This window comes from Vipera ursinii (assembly GCF_947247035.1).
Source record: "Vipera ursinii genome assembly, chromosome: 1".
NCBI classification, from domain to species: domain Eukaryota; kingdom Metazoa; phylum Chordata; class Lepidosauria; order Squamata; family Viperidae; genus Vipera; species Vipera ursinii.
In genome coordinates, this window is record NC_139512.1 from 28465222 (window position 1) to 28483567 (window position 18346).

Sequence of the window (18346 nt, forward strand, 5' to 3'; positions counted from 1 at the left end):
TGATTTTTTCCTCTGTAAATGATGTAGAGAAAATATTCAGTAAAACTCAAGGAGGGCATATTGCAGTGAACAGAAATGGCCATCTTTTATATGAACCCACCTGTTTTTAAAGCCTTCTGTCCAAGTTGGGTAAAAGGTAAAGGTTCCCCTGCACATGCATGCTAGTCATTTCCAACTCTAAGGGCCAGTGCTCATCTCCATTTCAAAGCCAAAGAGCCAGCGCTTCTCTGAGGACATCTCCGTGGTCATGTGGCCGGCATGACTAGACACCAAAGGTGCATAGAACGCTGTTACCTTCCCACCATAGTGGTCCCTATTTTTCTACTTGCATTTTTACGTGCTTTCGAACTGCTAGGTTGGCAGAAGCTGGGACGCATAACAGGCACTCACTCTGTTACACGGCACTCGGGATTCGACCCGCCAAACTGCCGACCTTCTGATCGACAAGCTCAGCATCCTAACCCACTGAGCCACCGCGTCCCTTCTCTGTCCAAGTTATTAAACCTAAATACAATATATATTCTGTTGTGTTACACCTGCAGATGTGTGAATAATTCATAATATATTTGAAACCACTTTGTAAACAATTGCTATTATCACTTCAAGCATTTCCTTTCTTCCTTTTTTGAGTTTAACACAGATTCTGATCTGTCTATCTTGCTGTCTGTGGAGATTCTCAGTCACCAGGGTCATGGTTGTCCCAAAGCTACTTTTTCAAGAGGCAACTGGACTTCCTTGGTTTTTGTGAAGTTGTTTCCCTTCTCATCCAGAACTGAAGAAGCTTCTTGGATGAGAAGCGAAACATCTTCAATGAAAATCAAGGAAGTCCAGTTGTCTCTTGAAAAATCACCTTTGGGTCTCATCTTGCTGCTTTCCCATGTTATGTTCTATTTTGCTTTCTTAGGCCCGTTCTCCCTTTAGGGTCCTCTCAGCATGTTCCTTTTTAATTATTACATTTTTACATTTTAATAATTATTTAATTATTACATTTTTACCTTCAACCGTTTTTCTTTTCCTGATCTTACTCATCTCTTTATGACTCAGCCAATGGCAGTTAGGGTACAGAAAGCAGAGCCAATGGTAGAAGGAGAAACCCTATTCACAATTCAGATACACTGGGACATCTCATCCAGTCACTTTCTGAGGTGCCACCTCTAACATTCATCAAATTTCTACAGGCTTTTTAAAACTTAAATTAATCCCTGCCGCCTTTTTTATATCTCAGACTGTGTTTTGATTACCATCCTGGAAATGATCCAAACTTTATGCTATTATCCCCACTGATCCTCTCATCAATTCCATGTTGTGTGCAAAAAACAAATATTACAAATCAGCACGTTTGCTGTCAGCATTCCTCTAAGGCTGCACTGAAAAATGATTATTTTCTTACATTTTTAACTTATTCTCCTATCTCCCTAAAATCTCTGGAGACTTATTTTGTCCTTGGGATAGTTCCATTCATTTTTCATAGATTTTTCTCTTTTTGGGGGGTGTTACCAAGCAGTAGCCTAGGCTAATGACTTTTTTTCTTCACTTCTGGCATATTTCAGAATGTATACAATATCACGTCTTTAAAAGATATTTCCATACTTTGATTATGCCCTCTTGTGCATCCAGTGATAAAAGAGCTAAATAAAAAATGCAGTCTTGCTTCTTTTGAGCTAAGAGTCTCTGTTATCAAACTCTGTTCTAGAACTTAAAGAAATAAGAGTTCCAATCTCAGGATAATCAGAGGCAGAGGAGAGAGCAGGTATATATATCAAGTAAAACTGAGGAAGTTCCACCTGCCCCCAACCTCCATAATTGTTGAAATTATGGGAAGTAATTATCAGAGATAGAACATGGAACATAGAAAACAGGGTTGGAAGGGACCTTGGAGGTCTTCAACCAGGAGACCTCATACTATTCTGAACAAATGGCTTTCCAATCTTTTATTGAAAATCTCCAGTGATGGAGCACTTACAACTTATGGAAGCAATCTGTTCCACTGTTTAATTGTGCTTTAGTGAACCTTGAAATAATTTATAATTTATAATTTAATACTATTTCTATACCGCCCTTCTCCCGAAGGACTCAGGGCGGTGAACGGGGCAAGAATAAAAAATACCAATTACAAAAGTTAAAACAAGATTAAATAAATGCCCACATACTAAAATACATCTTTAAAACCTAATAAAATAACAATAGCAAACCCCCCCCCAAACCCCTCATCAGGCCAGGCCAGCTTGTTCAAAAAAGTATGTTTTTAGATCGCGGTGAAAGGAGCGAAGGTCGGGCGCCGTCCGGAGCTCCACCGGTAGCTGGTTCCATAGCTCCGGGGTGCCCACAGAGAAGGATCTCCCCCTGGGGGCCACCAGTCGACATTCTCTGACCGGTGGCACCCTGAGGAGGCCCTCTCTGTGGGAACGCACAGGGCGAAGGGAAGTCGATGCCGGCAGCAGGTGTTCCCTCAGGTACTCCGGACCCCTGCCATGTAGGGCTTTGAATACCATTACTAGTACCTTGAATCTCACCCGGAAGGCAACTGGTAACCAATGCAGCTCACGGAGTAGAGGTGTAATGTGGGAGTATCGGGAGACTCCCAACACAACTCTCGTGGCTGCATTCTGTACCAGTTGGAGCTTCCGGGTGGTCCTCAAGGGAAGCCCCATGTAGAGAGCATTGCAGTAGTCTAGTCGAGAGGTCACGAGCGCATGAGTGACCGTGCATAGATCATCCCGGCTTAGATAGGGCCGCAACTGGCGCACCAGGCGAACCTGGGCGAAAGCCCCCCTAGTCACAGCTCCTATATGGTCTTCCAGGGTGAGCCATGAATCTAGGAGGACTCCCAAGTTGCGAGCCCTATCTACGGGGGGTAATAGTTCACCCCCCATAGTGAGAGGTGGAATGTCCGAATAAACCCGGGATGAAGGTATGCAAAGCCACTCAGTCTTGTCGGGGTTGAGTTGAAGTCTGTTCCTCCCCATCCAGACCCGAACCACCTCCAGGCAACGAGACATCACGTTGAGGGCATCACTGGGGTGGTTTGGGGTCGAAAGGAAAAGCTGGGTATCATCAGCATACTGATGATACCCAACTCCAAAACCACGAATGATCTCACGCAGCGGTTTCATATAGGTGTTGAACAGGAGAGGCGAGAGGACTGACCCCTGAGGAACTCCACAAATGAGAGACCTCGCGGTCGACCTCTGCCCTCCTGCCAACACCGACTGCGAACGTCCCTGGAGATAGGAGGAGAACCACTGTAAAACCGTGCCTCCCACTCCCAATCCCCTGAGACGCCGCAGCAAGATACCATGGTCGATGGTATCAAAAGCCGCTGAGAGGTCTAATAGAACCAGAACAGAGGAATGCCCCCTGTCCCGAGCCCTCTAGAGATTCCAGAGAAATGAGCAGAGAATTGTACTAGAAGACCTATTAGTTGCCTTTTTTCACCTCCGCAAAGCACCCATTTTACATACAGAAGAAGGCACCAGTTTCAATCTTGGCACCTCCAAAACAAGCTAAGAAAAACAGCTGCCTGACAAGGACACCTGTTCACTGCCTTTAAATGCAATAAGTTGAATGAAGTCAGTTTTGGTGTAAGGTATGTTGCTCTGTTACTATTGATCCTATTGACCCTGTTAGAAAAAGGTAGTCGGTATACTTCTCAGTCCAAGTATGTTTTATATTTTATTCTAAACATCCTCATGATTAAGTAGAACATATCAGTCTAAAGGTCTGGAGAGCTGCACCAATTAATCTGAATCAGAATCAGAATAGAGTTGGAAGGGACCTTGGAGGTCTTCTAGTCCAACCCCTTGCTCAAGCAGGAGATCCTATAACATTTCACACAAGTAACTGTCTAGTCTCTTCTTAAAAACCTCCAGTGATGAAGCATCCACAGCGTCTGAAGACAAGCTGTACCACTGGTTAATTGTCCTCACTGTTAGAAAGTTTTCTGTAATTCCAGGTTGCTTCTCTCCTTGATTAGTTTCCATCCATTGTTTTTTGTCTTGTCCTCTGGGGCTTTGGGAAACCATTTTTTTCTATCATCTCTATCCTCAGGTTGATGCCAGACATTTATGTTCTTGACAGGATTTAAATCACTTAGGACTTCTCCCACCAAAAGACAGCATTTATTCTCACAGGTTACAGGGGCTGACCAGAACCGACAATTTATTCTGGCCTTGTTTTTGAAGTGCTATGAAAAAGTGAAGCATAAAATTCTTTGTGATGAAATTTATATCATCAGAATCCTTATGATCTTGTCTTCCATGGCCAATCCTATGACTAGAATCACTAGTAATGAAGATCATCTTAGGCAATGTTGTCTGAAGACACTACAAAAATCATTCACTCCATGTCAATGGCTGTCATTGACATTGACATCTAATCAGCTAGTCTTCCTCGGCAATATGACACACTATCTGCCTCTGCTAAATTGTGTACAAGTAGAAACAGCAACAGACACATCCTTGTTCCCTTCAATATGATGTTATATCAGTAAATTCCATATTTTACTACTAAACATTAAGCTTGGTAAGAAAGCCACATATAACTAAGTGAACAGAATATCCATATGCTATTTTACCAAGGAGACCTCTGTTGGAAGGGATGTCAGAAGCTTCTCCACTATTATTTATTTTATTAATGTGTGTGTTTGATTTATATCCTGGTTTTTTCTCTCTCCAGGAATCAAAGATAGCTTCCAAGATGGTCAATTTGTATTTTATTCTCAGAACAACTTAGGCAAAGAGTGACTGGCTCAAAGTTATCCATTAATTTTCCATAGCTGAGGACAAACATGAACCTGATTCTCCTGAGATCTAATACAATCATGTGGCCAATCATATTGGGTATGATAATATTGAAGTCCCATCTTGTTTAAAGATCAATTTAAGATACAGAGAGACATAAGAAGCTGAGATAACAGTAGCTTGTGAATCAATAAAGTCTGGAGTGGAGATAGAGCAGACATGCTTACTTTAAATTACAGTAATGCTTTCTAATTTGCATCAAAAGATAGACTGCATAGGCAAAGTTCCTGGAAATACTTGCCCTTTTGTATTACCTTCCTGGAATGCTTCTCCTATTTTTTGTAAGCAATGCAGAAGTGGCAAGTCAAAAAGGAGGCATGTTTTATTGCATAACATTTTAGTTATACAATTATTACTGTCACCAATTCATCTTTATTTTCTGCAGCACCCTGTGATCAGTGCTGATAAACTTCTTGTTTAAAGTCTTTAGGAAAAGCTATTTTTTCAGTAAATTACAGTGAATGATAATACTTCAAAGCTAACTCTGTTAGCTTGCATTTATAACAGTTGTCCTAATGCACATAGGAAACATTATACTTTCATCATGTACTGAGGAAATGAACCAAGCTATGACTTTATCCATCAAATCAACAAATGACAGCAGAAAATGTATTTGTCTTATCTAATTCAAGCCATGAAAATAATTATTCCTCTACAAGGCAGCCCATTTGGACAAATGCAAGAAAGTGTAAATGCATCACCAGGGAAGAAAAAAAAACCAGAGCTTTATAATTATTAATGCAGAAGCATAGCTATTTCATAAATAATAAAAATATAATCTTATCATAGTAGAAAAGACAGCGACTATATTAGTCTGCCCAGATTCCAGACTGGAATTGGCAAAACCCTTCAAATGAGTATATTTAACTCTTCAAATTAAATAGAGCATAAGGTCACTTAAATGAGACAAAAAGGAAATTTAGAGAAGAGGTTGATATTCCGCATGGTGAGCAATTGATGGTCCACTTTAAAAGACAAGTCATGAGCAGAGCCAAACATTTGGAAGAACACTTTTTGAAGAACTTTTGGATTCTATGGATTGGACTTCTCAGAATTTTGGTGCAGCTGCCTTAAGACTCCTTCATAATCTTTTTAGGATGGGTGAGCTTGCACAGAATAATCCATCAAATTGAACTGGAAAGGGTCTTGAAGTGACATTGTCATGGCTGTCAAGTTTCATGAGCTGACAGCCTGACATTAGCATTGAGGAGGGGGGGGAAGAGAGAGAAAGATTGGAATGTAACGGAGAAGGGGGGAGGAGATGAAAGCCCAGTTGAGAAGCTACAGCCAGCCAAGGTCAAGTAACAATATGCAGAGCTGGGAACCAAGCACCTGTTTCCTAAACAATATACAAGCACCTGATTGGACATTTGCAGATAACCGGGGGATGGCTAGGGGTGGTAGTGGTGAGGGAAGAAGGATCTTTGGGTTTTGTGCATGGGAAACTGCAGATTCAGCTTATGCTACTTACGCCATTTAAGCTTCAGTAAAATATAATCTTGGCAATACAAATGGCCAGGAGTCTTTCTTTGCTAGATGACTGTGGGATGGTTGACAAACATTGAGTCTTCCATAAATGTCCCCATTTCGACCTCTGAGCAATAGCTTCCGAGGAACAGTTCACAAACCCCCTTCAAATGCTTTATACAATCCTTATATCGTACCTCATCTACTATGCCCCTTGATTCACTGATGTTAATGGAGGTTTGGATCAAGACAACTCCATGCCACAGTACACATTTTATCAACTTCAGGTAATATCTTTTCTTGGATAGGGACACTTGGCTCCAATATTCTGATAAAATTCCACTTGGGCTCCTGCAACATATTGTTCTTGAGATAGTCTTTTAGGACCACATGGAGACTTCACTTAGTCTAGCATACAACATATATGGGGGTACTTGATAAACACATATCATGCTTCCTGTTTTTCTCATTTTTCTGGCTCTTAGTCCATTTTCAAGCATCTACGTACATCTGATTGTGACTTTGAAACCACCACCCCCATTCTATTACCAAAAAACCTGAATAATTGCTTATCTCCTACTTCCTGCCTGAACTACAACATTTGGTTCCAGCATCTATTTTGGTGTCCTGGAAGTGACATATGGTGTTACGGTTGAAAGGATGTTTCCATTGGCAGCAGCCAGCTGTGAAATGTCATTCTCCAGAAGGTGAAAAACCTCTTGTGAACTTAATTCTTATATATGGCATCAGGTTTAAATAAATTTGACCCAGGTAGTGTGTAAGTATCTGGTTTAACATGGCTTACTAAATTAATATACTCTGTATGTTTTAATTTATTATTATTCTTATTATGAGCACTCATGAAAACTGTTACAGGATAGATATAAATGTATTTAAGCCCCAAATGCTCGATTGTTTTGTCATTAAAAATACTTGTGGGCTTCCTTCTGTAACCAAGCTATATTGTTCTCCAAAATCCCAAACATACCATTAGAGTGGAAGAAAAAGCCAGTCTTTGACCTGTCATATTCATTTGCCTTTCCCTTTCAGTTTTCCTTTGCAACCTGGTAGGCCCTGGATTGGGTGGCTCTTTGGTTAGGACTTTCTCCCCTTCAGTCATTTTATAGCACCCTGCCCATAATAATTGTATAAGATAAATTGTACAGGATAATGGCTATTGCATTACAGAAAGTGGGAGTATTGCTGAAACCACTTACTGAAGAATAAAAAGAACATTGTCTTGTAAGGTTCATGAACCTTCATTGTCTATACACCAATGCTCAGTGTGAGAAATAGACGAAATGAGCATGAACTCTCGGTATAAAAAAGCAAAGTAAGATTTAACTGGTATGAAACAGACCTACAATGATGCCTTCCTTCAAGAGGAATATAGCAATTAAATGGTGCAACTTGTTGAACAGAAAGAGAAATAATAGAAAAGAAGGAAGCGCCTTTCACTGCTGTTCAGAAATCAGAATGGTAATGTTCCAGAGAAGAACTGAATTAAAATAAGTGAAAGAAAAAAAACTGATAAAAGCAGTGCTGTTATTGATGTCTATGGTTGCTTCTCCAGCCAAGGAGAAGTTGGATGATACTATCCAAAGCAAACTGAAGAACTTTTGAAGAGGGGGAAAAAGTTATAATTAGAGAATTTTATAAACTCTGTTGAAAGACAAACTCACCCAAAGCATTTTCCTTTTAGGAAATTCTTGGCTCTTCTGCTGAAAATGTTCTTTGGGGGATTGCATAATGCAAAACCTGATACTAATAACTCAACTTGGAAAACTTAGATGATAGGAACATTCGGGAGAAATGACCACATAATGCTAAATCTTTGTATTTAAAACTAGGGTAAAACTTTCTATAGTCTGTATAATCAAACTTCTATCTTAGGCTTCAAAATTCTGCATATGAATAAACCCAGAGAATAATTGAATACTGAATTGTAGAACTGCTCTCAAGAAAGCAAAAAACAAAATGAATTGATTAGCAGCAGATGTTTAAACCGTTTCAGCAATCTGTCTGAAATTTGGTATAACCAATGCTTCATATAATAAAGGCAAAATGCTTTAACAATTAGATAAAAAAGATTAAGCTAGGATTATTCTGTCAATTAAATACCAACAGGAAGTACAGTATCCATTTAATCACTGAACGATTTTATCTGACCTTTTTTAATAAAATAGTTATTAAATTGCAAGTATCCATGTCATACCCTGAGGTAGCAACACTCACAGGCAGCAGATAGGTAGTCCTTGGCTTACAACCATTCAGTTAATGACTGTTCAAAGTTTTGCCAACATCAGAAAGTGATTAATAACTACTTACAACCATTGTAGCATCCCCACAGTCACTTGAACAAAATTCAGGTGCTTGGCCACTGGCAAGTATTTACAATGGTTGCAGCCTCCTGGGGTCATGTGACTAACATTTGCACATTTCCTGGCCAGTTTCCAATGAACAACAGCAATGGGGGAAGGTGAGTTTGCTTAATAACTGCAGGAATCCACTTAACAACAATCACCAAAAAAAAGGTTGTAAAATCAAGTGCAACTCAGTTAACCACCTTGTTTAGCAACAGAAATTCTAATCCCAATTGTGGTTATTAAGTTGGAGACTACCTGTACATGACACTCCTATTATTACAATAATCTTTTAAGGTAAGTTTATTTTGTTATTAGATCTATATACAGCTAGAATATTAAAGATGAGAGATGACAAATTGTAACTTCTTGAAACAAAGTTTGTGGATTCAGCACCTTTTCCTTGTGGCTTGTTTCACTGCCTTCGTGGCAGGGCAGTGAAGGCGAGCACGCCTCCCTTTCCAAATCGCAGTATGGAGAGATTTAAGCCTTTGCTTTCTAATATGGCCCTTATCCTGATTATTTAAGAATAGAATCACGTTTCTATAAACTGGGCAGAGAGTTCTCAGGTGTAGAAGAGTAGTGTAATAAACAAACAAGCAGGCAGGCAGGCAGACAGATAAATAAATAAAAATTAGGAAATGATTCTACCTTCCTGCAGAAAAGGAGAGAAACAATAAAGAGGAAAATATTACATAGTGAGTGAAAGAGATGTGGCTGTACAGAACAGATAATTACATGGAAGCCCCTAGATTAACTCTCTTGAGATGCAATGTATTTTGGATTATATATAGTCTAATACAGAGTTTGACAACATGATGTCCAAATGTATCAATTACACCCCTCTATGCTTGGTGTAAAATATTTTTGATTTAAAACATTAATTTGTAAAGAAAAAATTAAAAAAATTGCAAGATCACCAAAATCTCATGTGATCGTATAGTGTTTCAGTGATCTCATATAAAATCACACAAATTTGTCCATGCGAATATCAAAAACTTCACATAATTTCAAAAGATTTTGGCATTCTCACACAAGGTCTCAGAAAGAGGGAGCAAAAATCTGAGGAGGTTTATGATCTTCCCAAGATTTGAAGTAATTTACAGAGAACTCAGAAAAAATTGTTAGTGTTATAGTGCTGCAATATACAGTAAAGGTAAAGGTAAAGGTTCCCCCGCACATGCGTGCTAGTCGTTTCCGACTCTAGGGGCCGGTGCTCATCTCCGTTTCAAAGCCGAAGAGCCAGCGCTTGTCCGAGGATGTCTCCGTGGTCATGTGGCCGGCATGACTAGATGCCAAAGGCGCACAGGACGCTGTTACCTTCCCACCGTAGTGGTCCCTATTTTTCTACTTGCATTTTTATGTGCTTTCAAGCTGCTAGGTTGGCAGAAGCTGGGACGAGTAACAGGCGCTCACTCTGTTACATGGCACTCGGGATTCGACCTGCCAAACTGCTGACCATCTGATCGACAAGCTCAGCGTCCTAACCCACTGGGCCACCACGTCCCTCTGCAATATACGGTATAAACTTCCAAAATACTGGCTCTTGAGATAACTTCCTCCCTATTTCCTTGATTCATCTCAACAGAAATGGATTACTGTGTAGTACTGAACTGTAGATTCCCCATATACTTTTTTGCTTTTTAAAAGCCTATTTATATTCCCTTTTGCTTTGGGCATGTGGGTGTCTATATATACACCATTTCTTTTGAACAGTTTTGCTAAACGCTCTACAGTTCTTGCAAAATATTGTTTTGCTTTGCACAAAACTAATGCAAATTTTGGATATTATAGTAGAAAATCAGACACTTTCTTTGAAATTTAAAAAACGTACAGCTTTAGTGAGAGGAAAGCTGGTTAGTTGCAGGGTTAAAGAAGTTTGTCAGACTTCCATAGCCCTAGTTGAGAGTGACTGTTGTTAACCAGATTTTAAGTGATCCCCATGAGTGGACATTACAAAATGAAACATTTTTGTAAAAAAATAATAGATGAATTAAAGCCAACTGGGAAATTGTTCTTTGCTTAGAAAGGAGAAAGGTCCTTATTATTTGCTGTCTCTCATCTTATGTCTTCATGAATCAGGTTTATGTGTTTGAAGCTAATCCATAGGATAGGATTATTAAAGGCTTAGCTGGCATTGTCATGATCAGATTTTATAGGCTAATTATTTGCTTTGTGTAGGTGCATGCGTGCACACACATATACATATACAGTATCTCTGAACATACAAATTTCTAAGAGGAAAATGATGATAATTTATTTATTTAAAAGGTTTGTGTGGCTGCTCATCTTAAAGCACAACTCTGGTCAGCTGAACCAAAAGCCATAAAAACAATGGAAATTTTAAAAAGCATGCTTCAATATTCTTCCCAGAGATGCCTCAACCATGATCCACAGGCTCCTATCACTCTGCCCTAAGTACAGGTTGTCCTTACAACAGTTCATTTACTGACTGTTCAAAGTTACAACGGCACCGAAAAATGGGACTTATCCCATGTTAAATTAACTAAAGCAGTGACATATAAAGAAAACTTATACAAAATGTTTTACAGATGGCATATGACACCAGTGAGATTAGCAAAAAATGTTTAAAAATACTTCAAACAAATGTTGGAAATGCAAACAAAGACCAGGCAGACATGGTGGACATGCCCAAAAGCAAAAAAAGATTTGGGTAAAAATACATTTACGGTTGGAGAAAATGACTAAATAACAAACAGACCTTTTAACCCAGAATTATTTTTGTTAGGAGTAATAGGAGCAAATTAGGAGAAAGATTGTATATATTAAATTCTACACATATTAACTGCAGCAAAACTCACTTAACAAATGTCAGAAATTTTGGGCTCAATTGTGGTCATAAGATGAGGACTACCTGTACCTGCTTTAGGAGCCAGATATTTATGTCCTTCTAGAAGACTAGAAGGATGGGAGCCTGGTGGTAGGGGTGGCATGCTTTTTATGTCCTTGATTAATTAGATTTGTTATGACTGGGCAATCACCAGATATTTAATTGACCATGTTGCCTAGAATTGATAGTGCTGTAGTCCGACACTACAGGATACAAGCCCTGGCATATATAAATGATGGCTTAGTTGTCAGCCGATTTATCCAATGTTGCCATTTAAAGACCTTCACGACAGAGGCTATTCTTGTCACATTCTGGCACATGAATTGAATTAATTAATAAGTACTTTGTAAGGAAATTCACCAATTTCATCTTAGCATTACAAAAGAAGAGAAATTATCTAGCCACATTCTTCATACAATCTTAACTTCTTTTTCTTCATGTATTAAAAGCCTCTCTGGAAGCAAGAACATAATAATTCATCCAGAGCTTTAGACAGCTGAATGGTTTCTACTAAATAATTAGATTCATGTTTGCCTGCTCTCAACCACTATTTTCTTAATAGTTTAAAATAGAATTTGACAATTATGGGCCGATTTTAAATGTAGTTTTCAAATTTTAATGTACTTTTCATCTCTTTTATATGTTGAAGGCAGCCTTGAGGTTTGCAGGAGAAATAGCTCTGCAATAGATCATGGAATTACATTCTTAGATAAGGCTTTGATAAAGGGGTGGACACATTTTTTGTTGCCAAGGGAGGGAAAAAAACATTTCAGCCTCCAAGCAACAGTTTCTGAAGGGGGAGAGGTCAAAATCTGCAAGATGATGGGAGATCAAAGTTCCATTTTTTACATATAATTTAGAAAATGAAGGGCTTGGAACACAACTCTGCACCTACCATTTTGTGGATTTGGACACAAATAAATGCTGCTATCTGCAGGAGCAATAACAGCATAGTGGGAATCATTAGTGCATCGTTAGGTAGAAATGAATATTTGCATGTTTTATGTGTGTGAAAATCATGCCATTGACATCTAGCAATTGTCCAGAAAATTTCAATGATGAATCTCAAGGTATTTCATGTTGGGCCACTGGAATTAATTAATTAATTAATCAAACAACTTTCTGCTCAGTCAAACTCAGCTTCAGATTACATGGATTTTGATAGCCATCTTCTTTAGAAGTCCTTCCCCAGTGATTCCTAAAACTTAATAGCTAGGATAAGAAGCTCCTATGAGTGAGCAATATGAAAAAACATAAAAAAAAAACCTAGGTATTAGCAACTGGATTACAAATAGAAAATGAAAATAAGAGGAATAATAATATTATATAATAGCATGATATAATAGCAACCTAGGTGCATTGGAATATTTGCAAGAAATTATTTATTTATTTATTTATTTATTTATTTATTTATTTATTTATTTATTTATTTATTTATTTATTTATTTATTTATTTAATTTCTATACCGCCCTTCTCCCGAAGGACTCAGGGTGGTGTACAGGGCAATAAAATGCAATAAAAATACAATATACAAAAGTTAAGATAAGAATTAAATAGAAAAGCCCAATTGCAATAAAATTAATTAAAATTACAATTAAAATTAAAATACCCCATATCCATCAGACCAGGCCAGCTTGTTTAAATAGGTGAGTTTTCAAGTCACGGCGGAAGGAGCAAAGGTCAGGAGCCGTCCGGAGCTCAACTGGTAAATGATTCCAAAGGTCTGGCGTGCCCACAGAGAACGCCCTCCCCCTGGGGGCCACCAGCCGACACTCTTTGACCGACGGCACCCTGAGGAGGCCCTCTCTGTGGGAACGCACTGGACGAAGGGAAGTTGACGCCGGCAGCAGGTACTCCCGTAAGTAATCCAGACCCATGCCATTTAGGGCTTTATAGGTCATCACCAGCACCTTGAATCTCACCCGGAGGGCAACCGGAAGCCAATGCAGCTCGCGGAGTAGAGGTGTTACATGGGAGTATCGGGAGACCCCCAACACAACTCGTGCAGCTGCATTCTGCACCACTTGAAGCCTCCGAGTGGTCCTCAAGGGCAGCACCATGTACAGAGCATTGCAGTAGTCTAAACGAGAGGTCACAAGCGCATGAGTGACTGTACGCAAGGCATCCCGGTCCAGATAGGGTCACAACTGGCGCACCAGGCGAACTTGGACAAAGGCCCCCCCTAGTCACAGCTCCTATATGATCTTCCAGGGAGAGCTGTGAATCCAGGAGGACACCCAAGTTGCGGGCCCTATCTACGGGGGGGTAATACCTCACCCCCCATGGTTAAAGGTGGAATAAACTGAAATACCATTTGCATGGAACAAACATTGGTGGGGTCACATAATAGACAAAGTAATAGAAAATGAAGGTGCTAAATTTCTCTGGGACATTAGAATTCAAACAGATAAGCACCTGCCACATAACATTCCAAACTTAACAATTGTCAATAAGAAAGATAAAAAAAAATCTGGGTAGTGGACATTGCAGTCCCGGAGACAGCAGAAGAAAAGGGAAAGAACTGAAGAGAATCACAAAATATAAAAGCCTGAAAGTACATGTAGAATGACTATGGCAAACCAAACCAAAGATAGTGCTCATAGTTATAGGTGCCTTATTTGCAGTCCCAAAGCATTTGGAGCACCGATTGAGCACTGCTAGCATTGAGAAAATCACCAATAGTCAACTGTAAAAGATAGCTATACTTGGAACAGCTTACATCTTGCGATGATACCTTTAACACCATCAAACCACAACATTTGCCTAACACAAGTCCTTAGGAAGGGCTCAGTAAGTGGATAAAAATGTCAAATCCAGGCTCATCTGGCTGACTGTACTACCAACTTTAAGAATAACAGAATAGCAGAGTTGGAAGGGACCTTGGAGGTCTTCTAGTCCAACCCCCTGCACAGGCAGGAAGTTCTTTACCATTTCGGACAAATGGTTATCTAATCTCTTCTTAAAAACTTCCAGTGTTGGAGATTCACAACTTCTGGAGGCAAGTTGTTCCACTTCATAATAATACTTTATTAAACTCTGAACAGCTGTCAAAATTGTGCTTTTAAAGTTGATGTTTCTGATCAGGAGTTAATAGTTACAAGGTCATGTTTGCAGATGACACCAAATTATTTATTTAGAATGGTTTCTAATTGAGATATGAAGGGTTTGGAGGCTAAATATTATGAAAAACACTTAAACTGGATATGTTTAGCCTAACAAAGCAAGAACTAAGAAAAATACAACAGCAGTTTTATTGATCTGCCTGTCTATGTATCATCTATTAAATTTCTACACTGCACATATCTTCTAAATGACTCTGGATGGTTTACAATAAAAAAAAGTTTTCAGATACTTTAAGGGCTCTCACAGGGGAGCGTGGATTTATTTTTCATAGCTCTAAGGCTAGGACAAGAACCAATATAGAGAAGCTTTACAAATGTAACATGATGGCCAATGACTCCAAAAGCTGTACCAAGTTATAGAGAATAATGTTAGGAATAAATGCACACTGCACCTAGAACCATGGGCAATTTGCCTTTCAATATGAGCTGCAGGGATTCCTGAGCACTCCTGCACTCCTGCCACACTTATGAGTTTCTTAGAGGTATCTGGTTGGCTATGAGGGAAAGAAGAGGGCCTGTAGCAGGGGCATGGGGTGGGGGGTGGGAGTGGGGTTAAAAAAAATCAAAACCAAGGCTGCAACCATATGAATGTTTCCCACATCAGCAACTTTCTGAATGGATCAATCACATGTTTTCAAGATTCCAATATGCCCCAATCCAAGAAATGCTGTCTGCCATTCTTTCTCCAATATAAGTTCATGTGCTACTTTGTGAGACATTAAAAAACAAGACTTGTTTTTCTTCTTTGTGATATAAAATTCTTGGGGTGCTATAAGATCTTCCATGAGCAAATCTCAAAGCTAAACATTCTTAAGCGACATTTGATTATCTAAAAAAAACTATAACAAGAATGATCAGACAGATTACAATAAAGTGATTTTGCTTACCTCATCTACATTCTCAAAGGCATTGATGATGTCATAAGGTAAACATGACAAGAGGTCTATCACAAACCAGGTTTTCAGGTAATTCATCCTGATGAGTTTGGGATCAGATATTACCTCTCCACCAGGTCCAACAAAGGTAGTATGAAAATTCAAAACTATATCCACCAGAAAAATAACATCTACCACACTATCCAGGACCAACCAAGCAATGTTGTTCTGCTTTGTTTTGAAGGAAACGTTGTAGGGAACCATGATGGCTGTGTAGAAGGTGAGAATTAAGATGACCCAGTCCCAAGTGGTCTTAAAAGCACAGTAGTGTAAAATTATATGTGGTGGAGTCTTTGGGGCCTCTTGCTTATATTGTGGAAGGATATCAGAACCCAATTGGAGAACCTTCAATAAAAGATACACAGATATTAGAACAATGCAGTGACAAGCAAAATTCAGAACAGATAAAATAAATTATAGGTGAATTAAAAAGAAAAAATTCTAGGCTTACTCTTACCCAACTTCAGAGGTGCAGGCAATTTTTGGAATTCTTCATTACACCCATACAACACCACTACACTGTGATTTCCACTGGTTCACAGTAGGCTTGCCACTTATCACCTAAAAGCTCTCCATCATCTAGGGCAGACATGTCAAACTCGCGATGTCATGTGATATCGCTCGACATATCAGGACTGTTTTGCCATTGCCAGCAATGGGGTGGGTGCAGTTTCCACATGACACATCCGCCCCGCAGGCCAGCAGTTTGACAGCCCTGGCCTAGGGTCAGGCTACTTGTGTGGCTGCCTTCCTCCAACTGTTTCTACTTATCCCAACAGTTTTAGTAGAGAGAGCATGCTCTAGGGGCCAGGTATAAAAAATATTGTATTGTTGGATCTAAGACTTGTGCCTTCTCAGTGATAGCCCTTGCTCTTTGGAACACTATCAACCTAGAGTTTCAGATGACCCCAATTTTGAAAATCCAATTTGCAAGGCATTTGGATTAGGTAGTTAGATGTTTTTATTTCTGTATTTTTATTGTCTGTCCTTGAATGTCAGGGATTATATATGGAGAGTTATTCAATGTTTTAATTCTTGCAAGCTGCCCAGAATAACCTCTGTGAGGTGGGTGACTATATAAACCAAATGAATTAATGATAGCTCAGGACAACATGAGTATTACTATACTGTTCCTGTTCCATTCTCCCCAACCTTTCATTGTCTACTTCCTTAAGCCCTTTGTACCACAATATCTTTTCTAGGGTATTTACATGGTACTAGATCCCACAATCATAAAAGGTAACAATTTCCATTTATGTTTCAATAAACACTTACTTCAGCTAATCGAGAGTGCTTATGGATAACCTCAGCTTTGTTCATGGGCGTTAGCTGCTGCAAAACACTCCGGCTGTTTGTCAGAGCTCGCGTCAAACGGGCAAACTTTGTCCAGCCTGAGGAAAGAGGGGAAAAATGTTTTGGGCTATGAATGACCATGAGTCACCTATCATTTAGGAACAAAAAAGCAAAACAGTTTACAATGTTGATGATGTTATTCAGATATTATTCAAGCAGTTCAACACAGAATATTTGGGGCTATAATAGTCAATTACACCCCTTCATGGATTACTGCCTTGTCATGGCGAAGGGGCTTACATAATTCAATGAAGCTATGAGCTATGCCATGCAGGGCCACCCAAGACAGACAGGTCATAGCAGAGAGTTCTGACAAAACGTGATCCACTGGAGAAGGAAATGGCAACCCACTCCAGTATCTTTGCCATGAAAACCCTATGGACAGTACCAAAAGGCAAAACGATATGACGCTGGAAGATGAGACCCTCAGGTCGGAAGGCATCCAATATGCTACTGGGGAAGAGCAGAGGGCTAGTACTAGTAGCACCAGAAAGAATGAAGCGACTGGGCCAAAGCCAAAAGGACGCTCAGCTATGGATGTATCTGGTGATGAAAGGAAAGTCTGATGTTGTAAAGATTTTTTCTCCATAGGAACCTGGAATGTAAGATCCATGAATCAAGGAAAGCTGGACGTGGTCAAACAAGAGATGACAAGACTGAACATCGACATCTTAGGAATCAGCGAACTAAAATGGACAGGAATGGGTGAATTTAATTCAGATGACCATCAGGTATACTACTGCAGGCAAGAATCCCTCAGAAGAAATGGAGTAGCCTTCATAGTCAATAAAAGAGTATGAAAAGCAATAACGGGATACAATCACCAAAATGACAAAATGATCTCAGTTCGAATCCAAGGCAAACCACTCAACATCACAGTAATCCAAGTCTATGCCCCAACCACCGGTGCTGAAGAGGATGAAATTTTAATTAATTTAATTTAATAATTTGATTTCTATACCGCCCTTCTCCCGAAGGACTCAGGGTGGTGAACAGGGCAATACACAGTAAAAATTGAATACAAAATTTAAAAAGCCATTAAACATCATGCCCATAAAATCAATCCATATTAAAATTAAAACTAGTTTTAAAAACCCAACCCCATCCTGTCAGACCAGGCCAGCTTGTTCAAAAAAGAATGTTTTGAGATCACGCCGGAAGGAGCGAAGGTCGGGGGCCATCCGGAGCTCAACCGGTAAGCGGTTCCAAAGGTCTGGCGCACCCACAGAGAACGCTCTCCCCCTGGGGGTCACCAATCGGCACTCTTTGATCGGCGGCACCCTGAGGAGGCCCTCTCTGTGGGAGCGCACTGGACGGAGGGAAGTTGACGCCGGCCGCAGGTGTTGCCGTAGGTAATCTGGACCCATGCCATGAAGGGCTTTGTAAGTCATAACTAACACATTGAACCGGTTCTATGAAGCCCTACAGCATCTTATAGAACTAACACCCAAAATG

At 39.7% G+C, this 18346-nt stretch overlaps 1 protein-coding gene across 1 annotated transcript in view; it reads right to left on the minus strand.

Annotated features, from left to right (window-relative positions):
• Positions 1-18346, minus strand: part of KCNH5 (potassium voltage-gated channel subfamily H member 5) — a gene marked incomplete at both ends in the record, with an annotated part of 194890 nt that overhangs the window by 118145 nt on the left and 58399 nt on the right. The window contains 2 exons of the mRNA XM_083351057.1: positions 15491-15883; positions 16814-16929. Of these exons, the coding sequence (XP_083207183.1) occupies positions 15491-15883; positions 16814-16929 (509 nt within the window). The remainder of the gene's footprint in view (positions 1-15490; positions 15884-16813; positions 16930-18346) is intronic.